This window comes from Anas platyrhynchos, chromosome 24 (assembly GCF_047663525.1).
Source record: "Anas platyrhynchos isolate ZD024472 breed Pekin duck chromosome 24, IASCAAS_PekinDuck_T2T, whole genome shotgun sequence".
Taxonomy (NCBI): Eukaryota; Metazoa; Chordata; class Aves; order Anseriformes; family Anatidae; genus Anas; species Anas platyrhynchos.
Genome location: NC_092610.1, coordinates 1,345,262 through 1,366,835, shown reverse-complemented (window position 1 = coordinate 1,366,835; position 21,574 = coordinate 1,345,262). Strand labels below are relative to the sequence as shown.

General features: G+C 71.1%; 1 protein-coding gene across 1 annotated transcript; it reads right to left on the bottom strand.

Moving 5' to 3' along the window:
• Positions 1 to 119: 119 nt before the first annotated feature.
• COL16A1 (collagen type XVI alpha 1 chain) lies at positions 120 to 20,454 on the bottom strand. Its single transcript, XM_072027565.1, is given in 73 exon segments — positions 120 to 450; positions 533 to 610; positions 1,337 to 1,513; positions 1,582 to 1,648; positions 1,751 to 1,860; positions 1,863 to 1,938; positions 2,037 to 2,081; positions 2,165 to 2,200; positions 2,281 to 2,370; positions 2,521 to 2,571; positions 2,686 to 2,739; positions 2,836 to 2,889; positions 3,032 to 3,076; positions 3,207 to 3,251; positions 3,336 to 3,389; positions 3,527 to 3,598; positions 3,708 to 3,770; positions 4,002 to 4,037; positions 4,192 to 4,245; positions 4,346 to 4,390; positions 4,527 to 4,580; positions 4,808 to 4,861; positions 4,974 to 5,027; positions 6,036 to 6,080; positions 6,410 to 6,454; positions 6,539 to 6,619; positions 6,755 to 6,790; positions 7,145 to 7,261; positions 7,354 to 7,398; positions 7,513 to 7,566; positions 7,680 to 7,733; positions 7,817 to 7,870; positions 7,960 to 8,025; positions 8,125 to 8,151; positions 8,251 to 8,303; positions 8,408 to 8,476; positions 8,723 to 8,775; positions 8,896 to 8,931; positions 9,026 to 9,067; positions 9,157 to 9,209; positions 9,318 to 9,442; positions 9,543 to 9,648; positions 9,759 to 9,794; positions 9,902 to 10,018; positions 10,100 to 10,153; positions 10,241 to 10,276; positions 10,429 to 10,473; positions 10,595 to 10,687; positions 10,807 to 10,842; positions 10,928 to 10,963; positions 11,046 to 11,153; positions 11,288 to 11,323; positions 11,553 to 11,597; positions 11,738 to 11,776; positions 11,867 to 11,962; positions 12,034 to 12,078; positions 12,170 to 12,232; positions 12,381 to 12,416; positions 12,524 to 12,568; positions 12,675 to 12,716; positions 12,835 to 12,897; positions 13,050 to 13,076; positions 13,259 to 13,294; positions 13,578 to 13,613; positions 14,039 to 14,092; positions 14,335 to 14,469; positions 14,678 to 14,758; positions 14,838 to 15,113; positions 15,212 to 15,335; positions 16,986 to 17,103; positions 17,220 to 17,282; positions 19,390 to 19,502; positions 20,296 to 20,454. Coding segments are annotated over 72 exon segments (4,875 nt in total). The 5' UTR covers positions 19,466 to 19,502; positions 20,296 to 20,454; the 3' UTR covers positions 120 to 247.
• Positions 20,455 to 21,574: the final 1,120 nt, after the last annotated feature.

The window sequence follows — 21,574 nt, the reverse complement described above, 5'->3', positions numbered from 1 at the left end:
ACATGGATGGGGACACGGGGACGGGGACACAGGGACACGGGGACACAGCAGACACACCACGAGAGGAGCCACGCGTGGGGCAGCACTCGGCTGTATTTCATCCGGGCAGGATCCACCCGCCCCACAGCCACCCCACAGCCACCCCACAGCCACCCCACAGCCCCCTGAGCCCCCCGAGCCCCCCGGGGAGCGCCGCAGCCCCTGGAAAACGGGGGCAAGAATAAATCCAGCAGCGCCCGGCACCGGCTCAGCCGAAGGGACCCTTGGCATTTTTGGGTTGGAAAAGGGGCTGCTCCACGGGCAGGGCGCCCATGCACTCGGCGGGGCTGCAGTGCCCGGTTTTGCCCGGTGGTCCCGTAGCCCCCGGGGGGCCGGGGATACCGGGGATGCCCTGCTGGCCCACGGGGCCCGGCGGACCCATCTTCCCGTAGCCCGGTGGTCCCTGGGGGCCTGCGGGGGAAAGAGAGGTGGAGGAAGGTGGCACGGGGCAGGCGGTGCCCAGCAGCCGGGTGGGGGCGGGTGGAGGGCTCACCTGGGGGTCCTGGCGGGCCGCTGTCCCCCAGCATCCCCACGCCTTTCTCCCCTTTCTCTCCTTTGGCGCCCGGTTCTCCTGGGGGAGAGGGGAGGAGGGTGAGGCCCTGGCACGGGGGGTGTTTGGGGACACCCCTGTGCCTGGGGACACCCTGGAGTCTGGGGACACCCTGGTGCTTGGAGACTTCCCAGTGCTTGGGGACACTCCAATGCCTGGGGACACCCCGGTGCTTGAGGACATCACGATGCTCAGGGACACCCCAGTTCTTGGGGACATCCCAGTGCTCGGGGACACCCTGGTGCTTGGGGACACCCCAGTGCTCATGGACATCCCAGTGCTTGGGGACACCCTAGAGGTTGGGGACACCCCAATACCTGGGGACACCCTGGTGCTCAGGGGCACCCCAGTTCTTGGGGACAACCCAGAGTCTGGGGACACCCTGGTGCTTGGAGACACCCAGTGCTTGGGGACACCCCAGTGCTTGGGGACACTCCCACACCTGGGGACACCCTGGTGCTCAGGGACACCCCAGCTCCTGGGGACATCCCTGTGCTTGGGGACACTCCAACGCCTGGGGACACCCCAGTTCTTGGGGACAACTCAGAGTCTGGGGACACCCTGGTGCTTGGAGACACCCCAGTGCTTGGGGACATCCTAAAGCTTGGGGACACTCCAGTTTTTGGGGACACCCCACTGCTTAGGGACACCCCAATTTTGGGGGACACCCCAGTTTTTGGGGACATCCCGGTGCTCAGGGACACCCCCGTTTTTGGGGACACCAAGGCCACCGCGGGCGGCACCTACCCCTCATGCCCGGCACTCCCTGCCGCCCCTCTCTGCCGATTTGCCCCGGCAGCCCCGGGGAGCCGGGGGGTCCCGGCCGGCCGGGCAGCCCGTCCTTGCCCGGGGGTCCCGGTCTGCCCGGGGCCGCCACCATCTCCACCGGGAAATGCAGCCGGGAGGTGTAGTACGCCATGCGCTCTGCAGGGACACGCGCCTCAGCGGGGTTCGGGGGGGTCCCGGGGGTCCCCCAAAAAAAACCCCATTACCATCAAACATTTTGCTCATCTCCTGCTGGATGAACCTCTTGATCTCGTCGTAATTCACCACGTCCCCCTGGGGGGGGGACACACAAATGGGACAGGTCGTGGCCACCGAGCCCCCAGCCCATGGGGTCAGGGCTCCTGCCCTCTCCCCCCAAAAAAAAACCCCACTTACCATCATCCCCGGGGGTCCTGGTAGCCCTGGGCTGCCCGCGGGTCCCGGAGAGCCGGGGGGGCCCCTCTCCCCGGCGGGACCCCGCAGCCCCACGGGACCCATGGAGCCGCTTTTCCCGGCCCCCCCGGGGCGCCGGCTCTGCCCTTCTCCCCGGGGTACCCCCGCTCTCCGGGGGATCCGGCTTCACCCTATAGGGACGGGGTCAATGGGGGCCCCCCCAACCCCATAACGGGGGTCTCGGGGGTCTCAGGGTGACGGCAGCATCACAGCCGGGCTCTGCCCTCACCTTCTGGCCAGCAGGTCCTGCGGTGCCGGGCTTTCCTGGGGGGCCCTGAGGGGGGGGGACACAGAGGGGAGGGGGTGGCGGGGCTGTCCCGGGGGTCCCGTGGGAGCGCAGCCCCTCTCCTCTCCTACCTCTTTACCGCTGGGTCCATCCGGCCCCGGTTCCCCCTGCGGGAATGGGATTGGGGAGGTGTGAGATGGGCCCTACAAGATCCCCCCCCCACCCAATTTGTATCCCCCCCCCTCACCGGTGGGCCGGGGTGTCCCGGTGGTCCCGGTTGTCCCGGCATCCCCGGCAGCCCTCGGTCCCCCGCCGAGCCGCGCTCGCCCTTCAGCCCCTATGGGATGGAGCCGGGTGTGGGGAGGGGGCAGCAGGGGATGGGGACGGCCACCACCGTGGGGGGGGGGCAGCCACCACGTCCCCCAGCCCCATCCCGTGCCCCCCAGCCCCTTGTGGGGTCACCGTGGGGCACCCCATGGGTACTCACCACTCCGGCGAGGCCAGCGGGACCCGGCTGCCCCGGGCTGCCCGGGGGTCCCTGGAGACACAGAGGGGGGGTTCAGCTGGGGGCGATGCCCCCCACCCCGGGGACGTGTCCCCACCGCCCTCCCCGCGCCGTCCCAGTGCTCCCAGTTGGGTCGGAGCCACTTACGATGAGCCCCGGGGGTCCCTGCCGGCCTTGGGGTCCCATGGGGCCGGGGTCTCCCTGCGGAAAGCAGCGGGATGAGTGGGGTGGGGGGCACGGGACCCATCCAACGCTGGGTTCCCGTGTTCCCCCCCCCCCCCTCCCCAAATTCCTCACCTCGGCCCCCGGCCGTCCGGTGCTCCCTGGGGGGCCGGGTTTGCCGCAGTCACCCTGCAAGGACAAAGGGACAGCGGGGGGGGCAGGGTGGCACCAGGACGCCCCCCCCCCAGCACCGAGGTCCCCGGGGCTGTCCCCATAGTGGGGTGACCGCCACCCCGGGGACATCGGGGGTCCCCCCCGTGCCAGCACCCACCTTGGGTCCGGGGAGTCCCGGGTGCCCCGGTTTGCCCTTAAAGCCCTATGGGGGGGGAGGAGAGGGGAGGATTTTGGGGTGGGGGCGCAGAGCCAACGGGGGGGGGGGGGCACCGGCACGGCTCACCGGGCACCCACCGGGCACCGGGAGGGGGACAGGGAAAGGCAGCACTCACCGGGGGGCCCATCATCCCGGGGGGGCCGGGGGGGCCGGGGTCACCCTAGGGAGAAAAAAACATTGGGGATGTCCCCAGGGGGGGGGCGCAGGGGGCTCCCCCAGGACCCTTCAGAGCCCAGCACCTCACCCGCAGCCCCGGTTTGCCGTCCTTGCCGTCCAGTCCCTCCAAGCCAGCGGGGCCCTGCGGGGACAAGGGGGGGGCTCAGGGGGGGGCCGTGACCCCCAGCACCTCTTTTTTGGGGTGGGGGGGTCCCCAGAGACCAGCACCAGGGATGGGAGCGCTGCGATGCCCCCAGTTTGGGCACGGGGAGCCCTTACCTGGATGCCCGGGGGACCGGGGGGGCCGGGGGGGCCCGGCATGCCCGTGGGTCCGCGCATGCCCTCACTGCCCTGTGGGGGGGGGTCAGGGTCAAGGTCAAGGTCAAGGTCAGGGTCAGGGTCAGGGGTGACTCAGGGTGACCCCATGGTGCCACCGCCGCCCCCCTCCCCCTGCGCTCACCTTTTCGGCCGCGGGTCCCGGGGGTCCGGCGGGGCCGACCTTCCCCGGGAAGCCGGGGGGGCCCTGAGGAGAGGAGCCGTGGTCATATAGGGCGGATAAACCCCCCCCCTCGTGCCCCCCTCCGACCCCAAACCCATTCCATCGGGGTTGCCCCCGCGCCCCATCCCGCGGCACTGCCCCCTGGAGCCCTCCCCAGCTCACCCCCCGACCCCATGGGGGCACCGACGGCCCCAGCACGGTGTCTTGGGGTCACCCCACTCTGCGCCCCCCCCCAGCCCTATAGGACGGACTTACGGGTGGCCCCGGGAAGCCGGGCTGGCCCTGGAAACCCTACAAAGAGAGGGGTCTGAGCGCGCCCTGCCCCACAGCCGGGGGTCCCAGGCACCCCGGGGGGAGCCAGGGATGAGGCTGGGGGGGGACGAGGCTGTAGGGACGGGGTTGTAGGGTTGGGGTTGTGGGGTTGGGGTCCCTGGGGGACGCTCACCTGGTCGCCCTTCTCGCCGGAGCTGCCCGGGAGCCCCCGCTCGCCCCTCGGTCCCTGCGGGAGAGTTGGGGACGTGAGCCCCATAGCCAAAATTTGGGGTCCCCAGGGCCAAAACTGTGCCCCCCCACATCCCTCCCCGCATCCCCACACCTACCGCTGGCCCTACAGCACCAGGGAGGCCGTCCAAGCCGGGGGGGCCCTGGAAAAAAAAAAGAGGGGAGGTCTCAGAGGGGGGGTGGCTGCAGGGACCCCAGCCCTGTGCCCGCGGAGAGGGGGGCACTTGGGGGGAGTCCCTGGCCCCACTGCCCCATGCTGGGGGCACGGCCCCCACTCACCGGTTCCCCTTTCTCCCCGGGGGGGCCCACGTAGCCTCGCTCGCCTTTGATGCCCTGGGGGGGGGAAGGAAATGGGGGGTCCCGTGTGGGACGGGGGGGGATATGGGGTGCGCATGGGGTATGGGGGGGCACGGGGGGATAGAGGGGGAATGCGGGGACACGGGGGGACATGGGGGGGCAGAGGGGACATGGGGGGGGCAGAGGGGACACGGGGGGGCAGAGGGGACATGGGGGGGGCAGAGGGGACACGGGGGGGGTGGCGGGGGGCTGGCAGTACTCACGGGCAGGCCGGGGGGGCCCGTGGCACCGGGGTAGCCGGGCTGCCCTGGAGGTCCCTGTGGGGGGAGGATGGAGCTGAGCCGCCTGCGACCCCCCCAGGCGGGCACCCTGCCCCCTCCCCGACTCCCCCCCGACCCCCCACCCCCACCCCAGGGTGCCCCCACTCACCGGCTCCCCTTTGGCTCCGGCCAGCCCTGCGGGGCCGCGTTCCCCTTGGAGACCCTTGGAGGGGAAGAGGAGAGGTTCTGGGGGGGGGGCTCCCATGGACCCTGCCTGGAGCCCCCCCGGGGGCTGCGACCTGCCCCCTGCCCTGCCCCCTGCACACACCCCAGGACCCCCGGGGGCTGCAAAGAGCCCAGCAGGGGGGGGGGGGCTGCACACGGGTGCCCCCCTACCAGCACCCACCAGTGCCCAGGGCACCTTCAGCCCATGGGGGGGCACCCACACAAGACACAGGTGACACGGGTGACACGGGTGACAGCCAGGAGCCCCCAGGCTCGGTGGCACACGGGGGGGGGGGGTTAGTGGGGGGGTTACGTGGTGCCGAGGTGCTGGAGGCTGGACAGGACAGGCTGACACCGCAGAGCGACGACCACAGAGAGACCCCCGGAGAGCCCCCCCCCGGATGGAGCTGTTACGGTGACATTAAGGGGGGGGGCGAGGGGACAGCAGCAGGACAGGATCCGCACGGAGCCACCACCACGGGACAGCCGCTGCTCCCCCCCACCACCACCGGGAGGAAGGGTGAGGATGAGGATGGAGATGATGAAGATGATGGAGATGGATGGAGGCTGCTCCTGGGGGAGTCAGGCACCGGGGAGGGGGGGGCGTGAGGAGGAGCCCCCCCCGTGCCCCCAGGAGGGTTGGGGGCAACATCAGGGTGCCTGGGGGGGGGCACCCAGCCCTCCTGGGGGAGCTGTGCCGTGCCGGTGAGGGATCCAGCACGGGGGGGGGGGGGCAAGTTGCCAAATTCGGGGTGCCCCTTCCTGAGCCTGAGCCCCCCGGGAGCCCCCCGATGGGGATGGAAAGCACGGGATGGAGATGAGGTGAAAAAAAATGGACATGGGGGGGGAGCAGAGCTGGGGGAGGTTGCTCCCGGGGGGGTCGCTGCCCGGTGCCGTGGGGCTTTGGGGGGTATGGGGGGGGGACACACGGAACACAGGGGGGGGCACAGCCAAAAACCAAGCGGCAGCGACAGACGGCACAGAGCGGGGCCGTGCTGGTCCTTACGGGCAGTCCGGGTGCGCCCTGCGTTCCAGGGAAGCCTGGGGGGCCCTGAGGGGAGAAACAGGGACGTCACGGCCTCGAAACGTCCCCCCCCCCGCCCACCGGGGCCAAGGCTCTGAGCCCTTGGGGTGCCGCGGAGCACCCCCCCCCCGCTGGGGGCCACCTCGGCCCCATCCGGATGGGGTCCCTGCTCCGTGCCGCGCTGGCAGCGCCCTCGTCTCCATCTCCAGCCCCACGGGGGGGGCGGCTGCGATGTTCCTCCACCTCTGCCCATCACCGGGGCCTCGTGGCGGGGCGCTGGGCCCCCCCCCCGGCGCTGCGACGCGGTGCTGGCACAACCCAGCACCCCCCCCCCCGGCCCCAGCGCGGGTACTTACGATGGGGCCCGGTGGCCCTGGGGGTCCCCGAAGTCCTGGTGGGCCCTGGGGAGGGACGGGAGCCGTCAGATGGCACCACGGGGGGGGGGGGGGCACCCACGGTCTCCAGCAGCACGGGGGGGCACCCACCTGCTCGCCTCTCTCTCCGGGGATGCCCGGGGCACCGGGGAGCCCGGGGTCTCCTGCGCAATCGGGGTCGGGGTTGTCACCCTGCGGGGAGCGGCACGGGGTCAGCACCAAGGATGGATGTGTCCCCCCCCCGACCCCCCACACACAGCCCACGGCACGGCCCCGCCAAGCCCCGCCAAGCACCCCAAAAGGCCTTCGGTGCCCGGCGTCACTCACCCGAGCCTCCTCAGCCCTCGGGAACTGCGCAAAGCACTGGAAAAAAACCCAAAGTCACCCAGCGCCACGGAGAGCCCCGGGGGTGCAGCGCCGCACCCTGCGGGCAGCTCGGGATGAGGTTTTCCCCCCCCCCGACCCCCCTGGGACCCCCACCCTGGATGGGATGAAGGCACAAGCGTGCCCAAAGCGTGCCCAAAGTGTCCCCTGAGCGTCCCCATGGTGTGCCCCGAGCGTGCCCAGCCCTGCGTGCGCCCGCTGCTGTGCATCGCCGTGGCAGAAGCCGATGCCCTCGGGAGCATCCCCGCTGTTTGCCCCCCCAACCCCCCCCCCCCCGGGACCACCACCACTTCCAGGGGGCTTCCAGGAGCCCGGAGGTGGGCGAATACTCACCCGAGCACAGCCCTCGCTGCCGGGGGCGCCCGGCATGCCCCGCTCCCCCTTCTCCCCCTTGGCACCGCCGGGCGCTTCCAAGGCCGCCTGCAGCTGGGCGCAGTCCCCGCAGATGTTCTGGGAGGAGAAGGGGGGGTCAGCGGCACCCTGGGGGGCTCAGGGGGCTCCAAGCAGGGGGGGGGCATCACCCAAAGCCCCCAGAGCCTCACCTTCAGCACCTCGATGTTCCTCTCGGCCATCACAGCCAACGGCCCCTGCAAGGGATGCGGGAAGAGAGGGGACGGGAGGGGACGGGAGGGGACAGGGGGTGCCCCCCGCTCCCCAGAGGGTGCAGGGTGGGGGGGCCACGGGGCACAGCCCCCACCTACCAGGTCTCCAGCTGGTCCGGGCAGCCCCGGCAAGCCGTTGTGTCCTGGGACCCCCTAGAGCCAAGGAGAGAGCTTGGGCACCCGCCCCCATCACCAAAAAGTGGGGCAGGACCCAAATCCCCCCCCCCCACAACGCTGCTGCTGCTGCTCCACGTCCCACGGCTCACCTGGCGGCCGGGGGCACCGGGAGGGCCGGGGGGGCCGGGGGCTCCGGGGGGACCCTGCAGCACCCCAAAAAAGAAGCAGAGATGGGCGGTGAGGTGGTTTTGGGGCCGGTTGGGGGGGCTGCGGGGACGGCACCCACCTGGGGACCCGGCTGCGGCTGCCAGGACATCCCGGTCCAGAGCCCGGGGGCTCCCTGGGGGGGGTTAAAAAAGGGAGGATGCTCAAGGGGGGGGGCACAAAGCCACGGGGATGGGGCTGGGGGTGGCACCCGCGGGCACTCACCGGCATCCCGGCGTGGCTGGGGTCCTGGCGAGGGCTGGGGGGGCAGGAGCACTCCCCGGGGTCCCCTGCAGGAAAAGGAGGTGAGGGAAAAGGATGGGGGGGGGATAAAAGGGGGGGGGATAAAAGGGGGGGGTCACCCCGTTCCCCACCCCGGCACCCGCTCACCTTCTCGCCCTGGGCGCCCTTCTCTCCCTGCGAGGAGGAAAGGCACGGATGGATTTAGCAAGGGGTCCCCGGCCCCCACCGTGTGTCCCCCCCCCCCCGACCCCCCCCCCTCAGTCCCGGACCTACCGGCAGCCCGCTGGAGCCGGGCACCCCCGGGAGCCCCGCTGCCCCTCGGGGCCCTGCGAGGAAGAGGAGCGTGAGGAAGGGCGGCCCTGGCACCAAGGGGCTGGGGGGGGGATGGCAAAGTGTCCCCCCCCCCCCCAAAAAAAAGGGCAGGACCTACCGGTGGCCCGGTGACGCTGAGTCCTGGTGGCCCGGGGGGGCCCACGGCACCTTTGGCACCCGGAGATCCCTGTGGGGAAAGGAGAGCAGGAGCCGGGGGGGAGCACAGAGGGCTGGGGTGGGGGGGGCTGGGGGGGGCACCAGCACCGTGCTCTGGGACATGAGGCTGGGGGGGGGGTCGTGGCACCGCGCCGTGCCCCAAAACCACGGTGCGCCCGGGGTGGATGTGGCCCCGGGACAGGTTATTGAGGGGGTGGCACAGCCCCCCCCCACGAGGGGAGGGCTCGGGGGGGGGGGGGGGGGGGCGCTACCTTACCTTGGCTCCTTTCTCTGCTGCCATTCCTGGGGGGCCTGTGCTCCTGGGGGTCCCTGGGGGGGGAGGTGGCATTAGGTCTCCCCAGCGAGCAGCGGGGACAGCCCCGTCCCCGGGGCCACGCTGTCACCGTCTGCACCGGGGGGGGGTCACTGGGACCCCAGAGGGGCACTTACGGGGGTCCCGGGTGGTCCGGTGCTGCCGGGCTCTCCCTGGGGGGGGGAAAAGAGGGGGGGAAAAGTGAGAGGGAAAAGTGCCTGGCACGGCACGGCCCCATATGGCCCCATAATGGCCCCACGCACCCACCTTTGGTCCCGGCTGGCCGATCCCCTGCTCTCCTGGCTCACCCTACAGAGAACGGGGGGGGGGGCAGTGAGCGTCCCCGTGAGCCCCCCCCCTCCAACCCCCAGAGCCCACCCCATGCACCCCACACTCACCTGCAGCCCTTTTGGCCCGGCGGGACCTCGGATCCCCGGCACCCCGGCTTGCCCTACAACACAGCTGGGTCACCGCGGGGTTTGGGGGGGTCACCGCGGGGCTGGGGGGGTCACCGCGGGGCTATGGGGTGCCCGTGGCACCGCGGGGTGGGGGCACTCACGGGTCTGCCAGGCTGGCCGGTGCCTGGGGTGCCGGGGTCCCCTTTGGCGCCGGGTGGTCCCGGGATGCCCCCCATACCCGAGAGCTGCCCCTGCAGCACGGGGCACGGCTCGCAGGAGTCTCCCTGCGGATTAAGGAGCAGAAAAAAGGAATTTGGGGGGGTGAGAGAATGGGGGGGGCGAGGACAGGGTGTTGGGGTCGTCCCCACCTCTGTGGGGTCCTCACCTTTCGCCTTTGGGGCCGGCCGGCCCCCTGATGCCCGGCTCGCCCGCCAGCCCCGGGAGCCCGTCCATGCCCGGTGCCCCCGGGTCCCCGGGGCTGCCCGCGGCCCCCTGGCAAAAAGAGGGCACGGGGAGGGGGGGCGTCAGCATCCCCCCCCCACCCCACAGCCCCCTCCGCACCCCCGGTTTGCCACTGGGACCCCCTCTCCGTCCCCTCTCACCTTCTGCCCTTTCTGGCCGGCGTCGCCAGGTTTGCCCTTGGGAAACGAAGCCATCAGGGTCACGATGTCCCCGGGCACCCCAAATGTCGCCGGGCACCCCAAATGGGGACCCATGGGCACAGGGAAGGGGGGGGCACACTCACCGCTCTGCCGGGGGGTCCGTCCCTGCCTCGCTGCCCCGGTGCTCCCGGCACAGCCAGCACCGTCGCTGCCCCTTCCAGCGCCTGGGGGGCCGGGGGGCACTGCCCGCAGGGCTCACCCTGCGGGGGGGGGGACAAAACCCGGTCACTGCCCGCTTGGGGACCCCCAGGGACAGCGCGGGGACCCGTGGCAGCGCTCACCTTCTCTCCTTTCAGTCCCTGCACTCCTGGCTCGCCCTTATCCCCCGGGAGCCCCTGCAAGGGCAGAGATGAGGCTGCACAGCCCTGCGCCCCCGTGAGCCCCCCCCCAGCTCCGTGCTGCGCCCCCCCCCCCAAACTCACCGGGCTGCCTGCGGGACCCTCCTGGCCACCAGCACCCTGAAAGACATCGGGGTCAGGATCCGGCCCTGGGGGATGCCCTCAGCCCCTGGGGGGGCGCACGTCTCCCACCAGGGGTCACCAACATCCCACGGGGGGGTCCCCACATCCCACGGGGGGGTCCCCACACCCCACGGGGGGGGGTCACCCACCTTCTCGCCCTTGATGCCAGCCAGCCCGGGGAGGATTGTGGCACCCTGCGGAAAGGTCACAGCTCCAGCACCCACGCAGCCCACGGACATGGGGTTCAACGGGGCTGGGGGGGCTCTGGGGGGCTCTGGGGGGCTCTGGGGGGGGGTCTCAGCCCTGTGAACTCACCAGCAGCGGCGCCGGCTCGCCCTCGTGCCCCTTTTGGGGCTCCCGCAGCAGCGCGGCGAGGACGTGGGCGTCGCAGGACAGGCAGGAGTCCCCCTGCGAGGGGCGCGGAGACGGCACAATCGGGGGGCTCGGGGTCACCCGCTGAGCCCGGGGGGGCTGTCCCCACGCCGGGGGGGACAGCGGGACAGAGGGACGGCGGGACGGACACTCACCTTCTCCCCCTTCATGCCGTGGATGCCGGGGTCTCCCTGGGGAGGAAGGTTTGGGGTTGGGACGGGCTGGGCGCTGCTCGGCACCACCCTGCCCCAAAGAGCTCAGCCCCTTGTCACCTACCCTGTCCCCTTTGGGTCCTGCGGGGCCGGGCCTGTCCTGCGGGCAGGGAAACGAAGAGGAAGCTTTAGGGATGCGGAAAAGAGGCACCCCCACACCCCCCCACAACCCCCAGACTCACCGAGACCCCGTCCTTGCCGGGCAGCCCAGGCTCCCCCCGGGGTCCGGGTTCCCCAGGGAGCCCGACGGTGCCGAGCGTCCCCGTGGGGCACGGCTCACATGGCTCGCCCTGCCGAGAGGGGACGGTGAGGGACAACCCCAGGCTGGCACCTCGGGGGGGTCCCCAAGGTCCCCAAGGTGCCCCGAGCAGCCCCCCAGCCCAGGGGGTGGGCACAGCCCCCCTCCGGGCCACCCTGCACCCACCTTGGCTCCTTTCGGCCCCAGACCGCCGGGTGGCCCCTGTGGGATGAAGGCAGGGGCTGGGGCTGTGGGGTGGGCTCGCTGCAGCTCTGCCCATCCTAAACCCACTTTCCCCAAGCCCCTGGGGTTCTGTGGGGTCGGTCCCAGCCCCCAAAGCCCTTCCCGAGCCGGGCTGGGATCCCAGCCCCGCTATGGCCAGGCAGCCCCGGCCCCAAGCCAGGAAACCCGGCTCTGACCCCGGCTTTGGCTCCGAGCGCTCGGTACTCACGGGTGTCCCAGGCGGGCCGCCGGGTCCAGGAGCTCCCGAGCTGCCCTGCAGCCAGAAACAGCAGAGCCTGAGCCTGGAGAGGTGAAAAAAAAGCCCCCAACCCCCCCCCAGCCCCCCAGCCCACTCCTCTCCAGCCCCATAAATTGGGGAGCGCAGCCAGCGCCCTCCGTACGCCTCCTACTCACTTTTTCTCCCTTCGGACCTGGGGGGCCACCGGGGTCACCCTGAACAGGACAGAGGATGGCATCAGCTCTGCTGTCACCCCCCCATCAGCCCCATGGGGCATCTTGCCCCCCCCCGGCACGGCCCCTTACCGGCTTCCCCGGAAAGCCGATCCCCGGTGAGCCCGGCTTGCCCGGTGGCCCCGGCTCTCCCGCCAGCCCCTCGGGTCCCACGAGGCCGGGGTCACCCTAAAAACCAAGGATTTTCCATGCCGGCGCTGCTCCTGGGTGCCCCGAGCCCTCCCAGTTCCCCCAGTTACCTTCTGGCCCTTGGGGCCCACCACGCAGATCTCTCCGGGCCGGCCCTGGTGGGAAGGGAGCGGGGTGGGTGGCACAGGGCAGGATGGTGCTGGACCCTCGTGCCCCACAGCCTGCCCCACAAACGGAGCTACTCACATCACGGCCCGGGCGGCCCGGCTTGCCCTGGAGTCCCCCGTCACCCTTCTCACCCTTCTGGCCCTGGGGGACAGACGGGTGTCACTGGTGCCACCTCCCAAACCCCCCTCCCCCAGCAAAGCCCTCGGGGACCCCGCTGGGCTCCGCGGGTCCCCAAACCCTGATGGCGAGGACCCAGCTTGTGCCCAGACGTCCCCAGCGCCATTCTCACCTTCTCCCCGTCGGCACCCACCGCCCCCGGCAGCCCCTGCGTGGTGGGACAGAGAGGGGGCAGCGTCAGAGGGACCCCAGGGACCCCCAGCCCCGCACAGGATGCGTGCGCAAAGCAAATTTGGGAGCCCCAGCATCACTCACCGCCTCTCCGCGCTGCCCCTTCTCGCCCTGCGGCCCCTCGGCGCACTGGGGAGAGAAGGAAAGGGTGGTGAGGGGGTGCTGGAGTTTGGGGGGGGGGGGTCCTGGGACCCTGGGGAGGGTGCTGAGGGTGGGCTGAGGGTGGGGGTCTCACCTGCACGGGGCCACCGGGGTCTGTGCGCACGCAGTCAGCGCCCTGCGGGAGGAGAGGAGGTGGCTCAGGGGGGGGACGTGGCTCATTTATGTGGGGCAGGGGGGTCCCCATGGGCCAGAGCACCCCTGGGTGGGGTGGGGGGGCTGCTGGGGGCACTCACACGCTCGCCTTTCTCCCCTTTGGTGCCGTAGGAGCCGGGCAGGCCGCGCTCACCCTTCCCTCCCTGCAAGAGGAAGAGGGTGGCGAGGTGTGACACCACTGTCCCCGTGTGTGCCCCCAGCTCAGGGGGGCTCCGGGCACAGCCGAGGGTCCCCACGGCCACGTCCTGGCTGGAACTGGCTGGGGGTCCTGGGGCTGGGGGGGCCACAAACCTACCTTGGGTCCTGGGGGACCGAGCGTGACCTGGGGAGAGAGCACGGGGGTGGCACAGAGCACCCGGCACCCCGGGGGGCGCACCGACCTCCCTCCTCGCAGCCCCCTTCCTCCCATCGTCCTGTCCCCAAATGCCCCCAAATGTCCCCAAATGTCCCCAAAACCCCTGGCAGGCAGTGACCCCTGCTCCCGGTGCTGCCCAGGGCACTCACGTTGGCCGGAGACGTCCGTGGCGAGCAGGGGGGGCACTGAAAGAGATGAACACGGTGCTGGCACCCACTCCCCACACAAACCCACAGCCGCTGCCCGCGCACCCCCGACCCGCGGGGCTCCCCCACTTCACCCAGGGTGAAGGGAAACCCGAGGAAATGGTTTTTCAGCCTCCCCGGGGAGGAGAGGAGAGAGCCTGGCCTGGCACGGGCTCTCCCTGCGGCTTTGTGGCTTGACCACAGCTCCGCCGAGCCAAGGCGGCCGCTCCAGCGCGCTCCCGGCAGGGCTGGGGGCACCCCGGGGGCTCCCCTCCTGCCTCACCTCCTCGCTGCGTGTCCCCGGCGGTCCCCTGTAGCCCTGTGGGGAAGGAAAAAAGGAGCAGGGGGTGAGAAGCCGAGCTGGGCAGGCTCCAGCTGCCCCCCTCTCCGACCCCCAGCCCGTGCCACGGGACCCGGCTGCGCCCCGGGGGTGCCCGGCACGAGCCCAACGTGGGAGCAGGGGCGGCGTGGGCGCAGGGCACGGGGTGTGCTGGGGACGCTTCCCGGCTCTGCAGCAGCTCGGAGGGAACAAAGAGGCCCTGAGCTGCCGTTGGGTTCGCTCCAGCAGCGGCGGAGAGCAAGTGGGGCCTGAATTCCTGCTCGGGGGAGCAGACGGAGCCGCTTCCTGACGGCACCGCAGCCGCGGAAAGCGCCCGAGGGAGGCGGAGGAAGGGGGAAAAGGAGCAGGGGCCGAGCTGGGAGCGGGACCACGGGGCTGGGACCCCCTCGCCCACCTCCCCTCACCTTCTCCCCGTGATCTCCCTTCAGGCTGCTCCTTTCCGAGGCCCTCGCTGGCTCCTGCGGAGAGAGCAGAGCGCCCCAGGGTGACGCCTCCCCGTGCGCCCCTCGGTTCCCCCACCCAGCGCACCCACGGGTGCCACCTCCCCGCCCCACATCCCTTGGGGGGGGGTGCGGGCTGAGCCCCGGGCAGGCAGCCAGCAGCCTCCCCCCTCGCTCCCGGCAGCATCACAGACAGTGGAAAAAGTGAGGCCGGGATTTCCAGGGGAGGAACCCAGCGTGGCTTCGTGCCGCGGCCTCACCGAGCCCAGTGGCTCCTCCAGGCAGAAGCAGCGCGTGTACACCCGGCCCTGCGGCTGCTGCGGCGACAGCTCGATCAGGTTGCTGCTCTGCATCAGCTCCGCCTGCCGCCGCGTCTTGGGTGCCTCGGGCTGGCACTGCAGGGGGAGAAAAAATAGGGGTCAGGGGGGGCCCGGAGCCACAGCCCCGCTCGGGCACCCAGCGCCCTTCAAGTGGATGCGCCCTGCACCGTGCCCAGGGGTGCGGGGTGCGGAGTTTCCCTGCTCCACTCCTCCACGTCCCCAACAAGTGACCCTCAGGGGACAGCTGAGCTCGCTGTGCCTCAGTTTCCCCCTCGGCGCTCACCCCGCTGGCCGAAATCTCGCAGCACCCCTCCTGCCGGGCCAGCTCGGCGTCGCAGTAGATGTGAGCCTGCTGGAGGTCGAACTGCAGCGGGAAGGGGCAGCGCGATGAGACCCGGACCCCGCACCGGACCCCACACCCGCATCCCCACGGGGGTTCTCACCCGAATCGGGGTCCCGCGGGTGGCATCCAAGCCCAGGAAGGCATTGCCTTCCACGGCCAGCGCTCGCCGCGGCGCCAGGGGCTTGGAGGAGATGGAGCCGCAGTCGAGGTGCAGGGAGACGGCGCGGCTCTGCACGGCCACCACCACCTTGTGCCAGCGCCCGTCGAACAGCGAGGACACGGCCTTCCCCGCGAACACCGTGCTGACAAACGTGGTCCCCGGAGCCTTGGCTTGGAACTCCAGGCTCTTCTCGGGGCCGTGCACGGCCAGGGAGAGCTGGGCAGAGAGGGGACGCGGTGCTCGGGGGTGGTTGGTGGCGCCCGGAGGTCCCCTCACCACCGCGCGCCCCCCTCCCCGTGTCCCCAGGGTTGTACCTGGGGGTAACCCTGGCGGTCGGTGACCTGGAAGAGGTACCAGTGCTCCCCGGTGCTGTTCTTCTTCAGCAGCAAGGTGAGGACGAGGCTGAATTCGGGGGGCAGCCCGCGGGGGAACACCTGCCTGCGGGGACAGGCGTCAGGGGGCACGGGGACACCGAGCCCGGGGGGTCAGCGTCAGCCCTGGAACCCCCAGGGCACCGCCAGCACCAGGTCCCCAGCAGCCCCACGGGTGGCACCATGGGGAGAGACCCCCCCTGACCCCGCTGCGTGTGCCGTGGGGAGGGCTCCAGCCCCAAAGCCAGGCCGGGGAGCGCAGCCCCGGGGCGGTGCGGGCTGGCCCGGGAGCTGTTTGTGTCTCCGACGGGGACGCACGTGGGCTCGGGCTGCGAGAGGAGCCAGCGCTTGTGCAACAGGAGCCGAACACGAGACAAACGGCGGGGATGCTCCCCCCGCCCCGCCAGGCACAGGAGCTCGCCCCGGGCTCCCCAGGGAGCAGCAGCAGCAGCCCCACGCAGCCCAGCCTGCCCCGGGGACCTTTGGCCCCATGGAGCCAGGAGCAAGCCCCCGAGCCCAGGGGATGGAGGCTCCGTGGATGCAATGGGCACGAGGCAGTGCCCCCCCCACCCCTCCAGGCCATGCCCGTGCCCGCAGCTCACTCCACCACTGGAAATCTTTGCTCCAGGCTCTGCTCTGCTCCCAGCCTCGGCTCCTGCAGCGATTTTCCAAGCCACTGCCCTGGAGCAGCACCAAGGTGGCTGCGTGGGGTGGGCTGGATCCTCTGTGGGGCACGGGGCTGTCCTTGCCGGGCACCGAGGGGTGGGAGCAGGGCAGAGGGGCACCCATGGGTGCCTGGACAAGGCTCGCACCCTCCCTGCTGGGGCTATCCCCGCGCTGAGCGCTCCCAAAAACTGGCTCTGGGCTGCCACAAGCACCCGGCCAAGAGCAACACCAGCCTGGAGCATCGGCCATCTAAAAGCCATCTGAGGACTCGGCTGCCCAGCTCAGGAGCCAGGGCTGGGTCTCCTCCTCCCCGCGGTGCCCCCCTCACTCTGAGCCCCCTCGGGGACCCCCCCCAACCAGCACAGCCTCGTGCCAGCCCCGGAGCAGCGCGGGGCCAGGCGTGCCGGGGGAGGCGGGCGTGCAAATCAGGCGTGCAAACCGCAGCCGCTTCCTGCAGGAGCTGCTTCCTGCGCTGCTCCCCGGGCCGTGGACGCTCTCCCACCCGCCACGCTGGCAGGGAGGGATGCTGCCAGCCCCGCGGGTTGGCACGGGGAGGGGGGAGAGAGAGAAGCAGAGCCTGGGGCACGGTGGACAGGATGCGATGGAGACAGCGGAGCTGCAGGCTGGGCTCTGCACGGCTCCCCCAGCAGCCAGCCACGGCCCCGGCGCAGCCGGCAGCCCCTGCTCGGCGCTGCGCAGCCCTGCGAGCTCGTCTAGACCCCGGCCAGCTCCTGCCAAGTTCAGGAGAGCAAACACAGAGCATCCACAGCGCCGCGGTTGCGTAAGGGCTGGCCGCAGCCCACCGAGCTGCTTCAGCCCGTGATTTACTTTCGAGGAGAAAGGTGGCTCAGGCAGCCCAGCACCGCGCCCCCGGCACCTCTGCGTCCCCCTGAGCGTTCCAGCCCCACTGTATTTGCTGCCCACCCTTGCCCACGCAGAGCAGGGCTGCAGGGGCCAAGTCCTACACGTGGGGTGGCTGTGGTGAGCCGGGGGGGCAGCGGGTGGGAGCACCGTGGGCTGTGGGGGGACCCCGCGAGCCCCTCGCACTCACCGTGTGGGCTGCACCAGCGGCACCGCGCCCAGCCGCAGCACCGCCGGGCCCCGCAGGCCACGCACTTTCTTGATGGAGGAGATCTTCAGCAGGTCGAACCGCTTGATCAGGTTAAAACCTGCGGGCAGGGACCGGGGAGGAGGCGGGGAGAGGTGGTCAGGGTGCGGGTGCCGAGGCTGACCCTCCCTGGGCAGGGCGCAGAGCCCATCCCGCAGTGGGGTCCCGTTTCCTTACCCGTTACGTTCTCATACTTGTCCCCAACCAGGTCCTCGTCCCAGAGCTGTGGGCACAGCTCCCCTGCAAGGCAAACCACCGGGTCACACCGGTGTCCCCAGCGCCATGGGGAGGCTGTGCTCCGGGCCGGGTACACGGTGAGGATCTCACACCAGCCCCCGGCACCGCTGGCAGGCGCAGGGCAGCGCGGATCCAGCAGACGCCGCTCCCACGGCGGCTCCAGCGCCTCGCAAAGCACCCGCCAGGAGCAGAGCTGGATGTTTTGACCAGACGAACCCTGAGCTCAGCCCTGGCCCCGGCTGCTTCCCACAGCGAGCTCCCCAGGTGAAATGCTTTTCCCAGTCGCGGCACGTTTCGCCTCCAAACAGCCCCGCGCCTGGGATCGGCATCAGGACAGCAGCCAGGCACCGCGGCCACCCACGGCGGGGAGACGGCGCCCAGAGCTGCCTGGTGGCCATCCCGTCCCGTCCTGTCCCATCCCATCTCATCCCGCTGGCGTCCTCGGAGCTGGTGGCACGTGGGGACAGGCCAGGGGACGGCGAGGTGATGGCGAGGTGCCGAGCAGCGCTGAGCATGGCCCGCGGGGAACGGGGACAGCAGGAAACGTTGTGCCAGCCCCGACCACAGGGAAACCAGCGCTGCTCAGCGCTTCCCTGATCTCTTGCTGCTCCGGCAGCACGAATCCACCTCCGCTGGATGCTACCAGATGTTGGGAGGCGTGAGACAGGGGAGGAAACAAGGGGGGATTGAACGAGGACTTTGTTGCGTCTCCATGCGCACACCGGCCCCGGAGCAGCCCCTGCCCGTTCACCGCCCCCACCCCAAGGCCAGCTCAGGTCCCTCTGCCTCCACCTGGGACCCGGCACCCCCGCGGTGCCTCTCCTCGAGGCTGAGCACTCGTTTGTGCTCCTGTGACCAGCCCCACAGCACGCGTGGTGCCGGACGCAGAGCTCCCTCGCGCTGAGATCATCGCGTTTGGGTCAGGGGGCAGCTGGAGAAACACGGCTCAGCCCCGGTGCCGTCTGCTTTGAAGCTGTCCCAGCCCTGACACTGCTTCCCCTCACCGGGACGCCCCCGGTTTCCCAGCACAGGTCCCTTGCACAGCCCCAGCTGGGCACCCCCGCGCTGTGCCAGGACCTCAGCAGAGCGGCACGCGGCCGCCCACGCTGGCACGGCCGTGCCACGGGGGGCTGCGCAGGAGAGGCGCGCGCTGCTCCCTGCTCTGACGTGGGGCCCCCTCCTGCTCCGTGGAACGAGGCCTTGGCCGTGAGCTCACAGCTCTGGCATGGAAACCACTGGGAAAGGCCGGACCCAGGCGCTCCGGCCGTGCCGATGGGGCTCGGCCACCCCGGGCACCCCGGCTGTGCCGAAGGGACCGCAGGCACCCGCACGGCCCGGGCCCTGCCGGGACGAGGCCCCGCTCCGCCCCCGCAAAAACTGATGCAACCACGGCCTCGCTGCCAGCAGCTCCTCCCCGCCATCCGCCTCGAACTCGCCCCGAGCAGCCCCACGCTGTGACCCACACACAGCCGGGGACGGCTCAGCCGGGACCTTCGATGGCTTCGCTGTCACCCACCCGTCCCCACTGCCTGGGGACAGCCCCGAGCCCTCTGCTCCTGCCGTGCACCATGGCCAAATCTTGCAGGAGGAGGCCAAACTCGACAGCTCCGTGCATCCTCGCCACTGCCCCGAGCAGCCCTCGCTGATCCCGCAGGCGCTGCCGGACGGAGCCGCCGTCCCGGCCAGCTGGCAGCGAGCGCCCCGCGGCCGGAGCGTGGCCAAACCCGCTCCTTCCATCAGCTCAGCCCGGCCCGCGGGGTGTTCCCGGTGCTGCGGGCGGGAACGAGGTGTCCCCGGGCTGGTTCCTCACGGCGGGGCTGGCTGGGCTCGCCCTGGCCCCGTGCCTGCCCGGGATGCCGAGCGAAACCCCGGAGCCTGCGCAGCCGGCGCGCGCGCAGGGAGCGGTGCACGCAGCCTGCCCTGCTGCCCAGCCAGAGGTGCCGGCACGTGGGGACCCGGCACGGTCACAGTGGTCCCCAGCCACCTCTGCCCCCTGATTCCTTGCCCTCCCATCCCTTCCCTCGTCTCCCCAGGGGCCCAGGGACAGGCGAGGAGGGATGGGATGGTTCCCGTGCAGACCCCGCACCCTCGCTCTCTCGGTGCCTCTTACCTTCTGCCTGTGGTGGCTCCTTCCCCTGGCAGGCGCTGAAGAGCCCCCCAAGCACAAGGGCCCAGAGCCCCCTCATGGTGCTCGGGGCAGCGTTTCGGGGCCAACACGGCTGCCTGGAAGCAGAGATGGGGCACAGTGAGACGGGCACGTGGGGGGCACCGGCTGTGCCCCAAACCCTCCCATGCTGGGACGCTGCCAGCAAAGCCACCGATGTGGAGGAGGCTCGGAGCCACTCGGCCACGGCTCAGGCAGCTTTTGGGGACTTGACAAGCCCCAAGGCCCCAGCATTCAGGGGTGCAACCCAACCTGTCAACCCCGGCATCCAAATTTACACCGAAACTGCAGAAACGCAGGAGCCGAGGCGCCCCAGAGCCCCGGGTACCTCCTGCTCCGGACCCCCGGGCAGGTTTCGTTCCCTCTCGTTTCACTCCCAGCCCCTTGGGGTGCCCCAAAACCCCTCAGGTCACCCCGACCTGGCCTCCCTCCTGCCTGCTTCCTGCCACGAGGCAAGGCAGGGCTGCAGGCAGCCGGCTCCGGGACAGACCAGAGACGCTCGGCTCCGCTCCCCGCTGCGCCCTCAGCCCCGCGCTCGGCAGTGCGGGACCCCCGGCACCCCAGTTTTATTCCCCTGCACCCCGACTTTATGCCCCTGCACCCTGGCTTTATTCCCTGTCTTTATCCCCCTGCACCCCAACTTTATTCCCCTGCGCCCCAGCTTTATCCCCTGGCTTTATCCCCCTGCCCCCTTCCTTTATCCCCCTGCGCCCCAGCTTTACCTCCCGGCTCTACTCCCCCCTCTTTGCTCCCCCCGTGCCCCCCGACCCCTCGGGGCTCCCTCCGGGGAATTTCCTTGCCCGGTGCCCGACGCGCCCCCCCCTCGGTCCCCCGCAGCCCCCCGGGGCTCACCTGCGGGGCTCGGGGGGGGCGGCGGCGGGGGCGGCTCCGCGGCTCCCTCCGGCCCGGGGCGCTGCGAGCCGTGCCGTGCCGTGCCGAGCCGCCCTCACCGCCTTCCCCGCCTCCTGCCGGGGGGGTCCGAGCCGCCCCCCCAGCCGCTGCCCGCCCTCCTCTTCCCCTGCCCGGGGCGGGGGGACCCGAGCCGCCGCCCGCTTTCGCCTCCCCGCCCTCCTCCTCCTCCTCCTCTTCCTCCTTTTCTGTCCCCCGTCGGGGCGCATGGAACCGCCGCCCCCAAATCCGGGGGGGTGGGCACCGGCAGAGCCCTCCCGGCCATCCCTCCCCTATCCCCGGGGGGCTCAGCCCGGCCCCTGGCCCCCATCCCTGGGGAGCATCCCCTCGGCTGCACGGGGGCACGAGGGCACGGGGGGACACCGGGACACGGGGGTCACTGGGGCACTGGGGGACACCAGGGCACAAGGGGGACACCAGGGCACAGAGGGAGATCAGGGCATAGGGGGGACACCAGGGCATGGGGGGACACCAGGGCACGGGGGTCACTGGGGCACTGGGGGACACCAGGGCACAGGGGGGACTCCAGTGCTGGCCCCGGTGGCACCGCTGCCCAGAACAGCCAGCGGTGGGGGGCAAAGGGAGTCCTCCTGGGATGCTCCTGCACCCGTGGGACATCCCAGGTTCATGCCAGACCCCACAGAGCTGGCAGAGCGTCCCCACTGCCTGGGGACCTGGGGACAGCCCGGTGGGGACGAGGTGCCTGGGGCTGTCCGGGCTCCTTGTCCCCAGCAGCAGAGCTGATGGCTTTCCACTGCAGCCCCCCCAGGAAGAAAATGGGCATGAAACAGGCAGGGAATGGGCAGGGAGCGGGCCCAGCCAGGGCAGCCACCGACCCCCAAGGGTTGGGGTTTGGGGGCCGCAGAGCAGCCGTGGTTGTCCCCTGTGTCCCCCCTCTCCCCCGGCGCGGCGCGGTGCCGCCGTGCCCCTGCTCAGCCGCTCTCCTCCTCCCAAATGATGATGAATCTATTTACACTGAAGCTTTACAAATGTGTGTTAGGGACGCATGCATCTCAATAAACGCGCTCTAATTAACAACTGATATTTATTCAGCCCACAGTAAATAAGCTGTCGCGGGCAAACCAAGCGAGTGCCGCGTCTGCGGCGCGCCTGGGCTCTGCCATTTATCCCCGAGCTGCGGGGCCGGGGCGCTCGATGCGTCTGCGAGTCACCTCCTGGAGTAATTAAGGCTAATTAAAGCAAGTGGCTATGAAACATAACG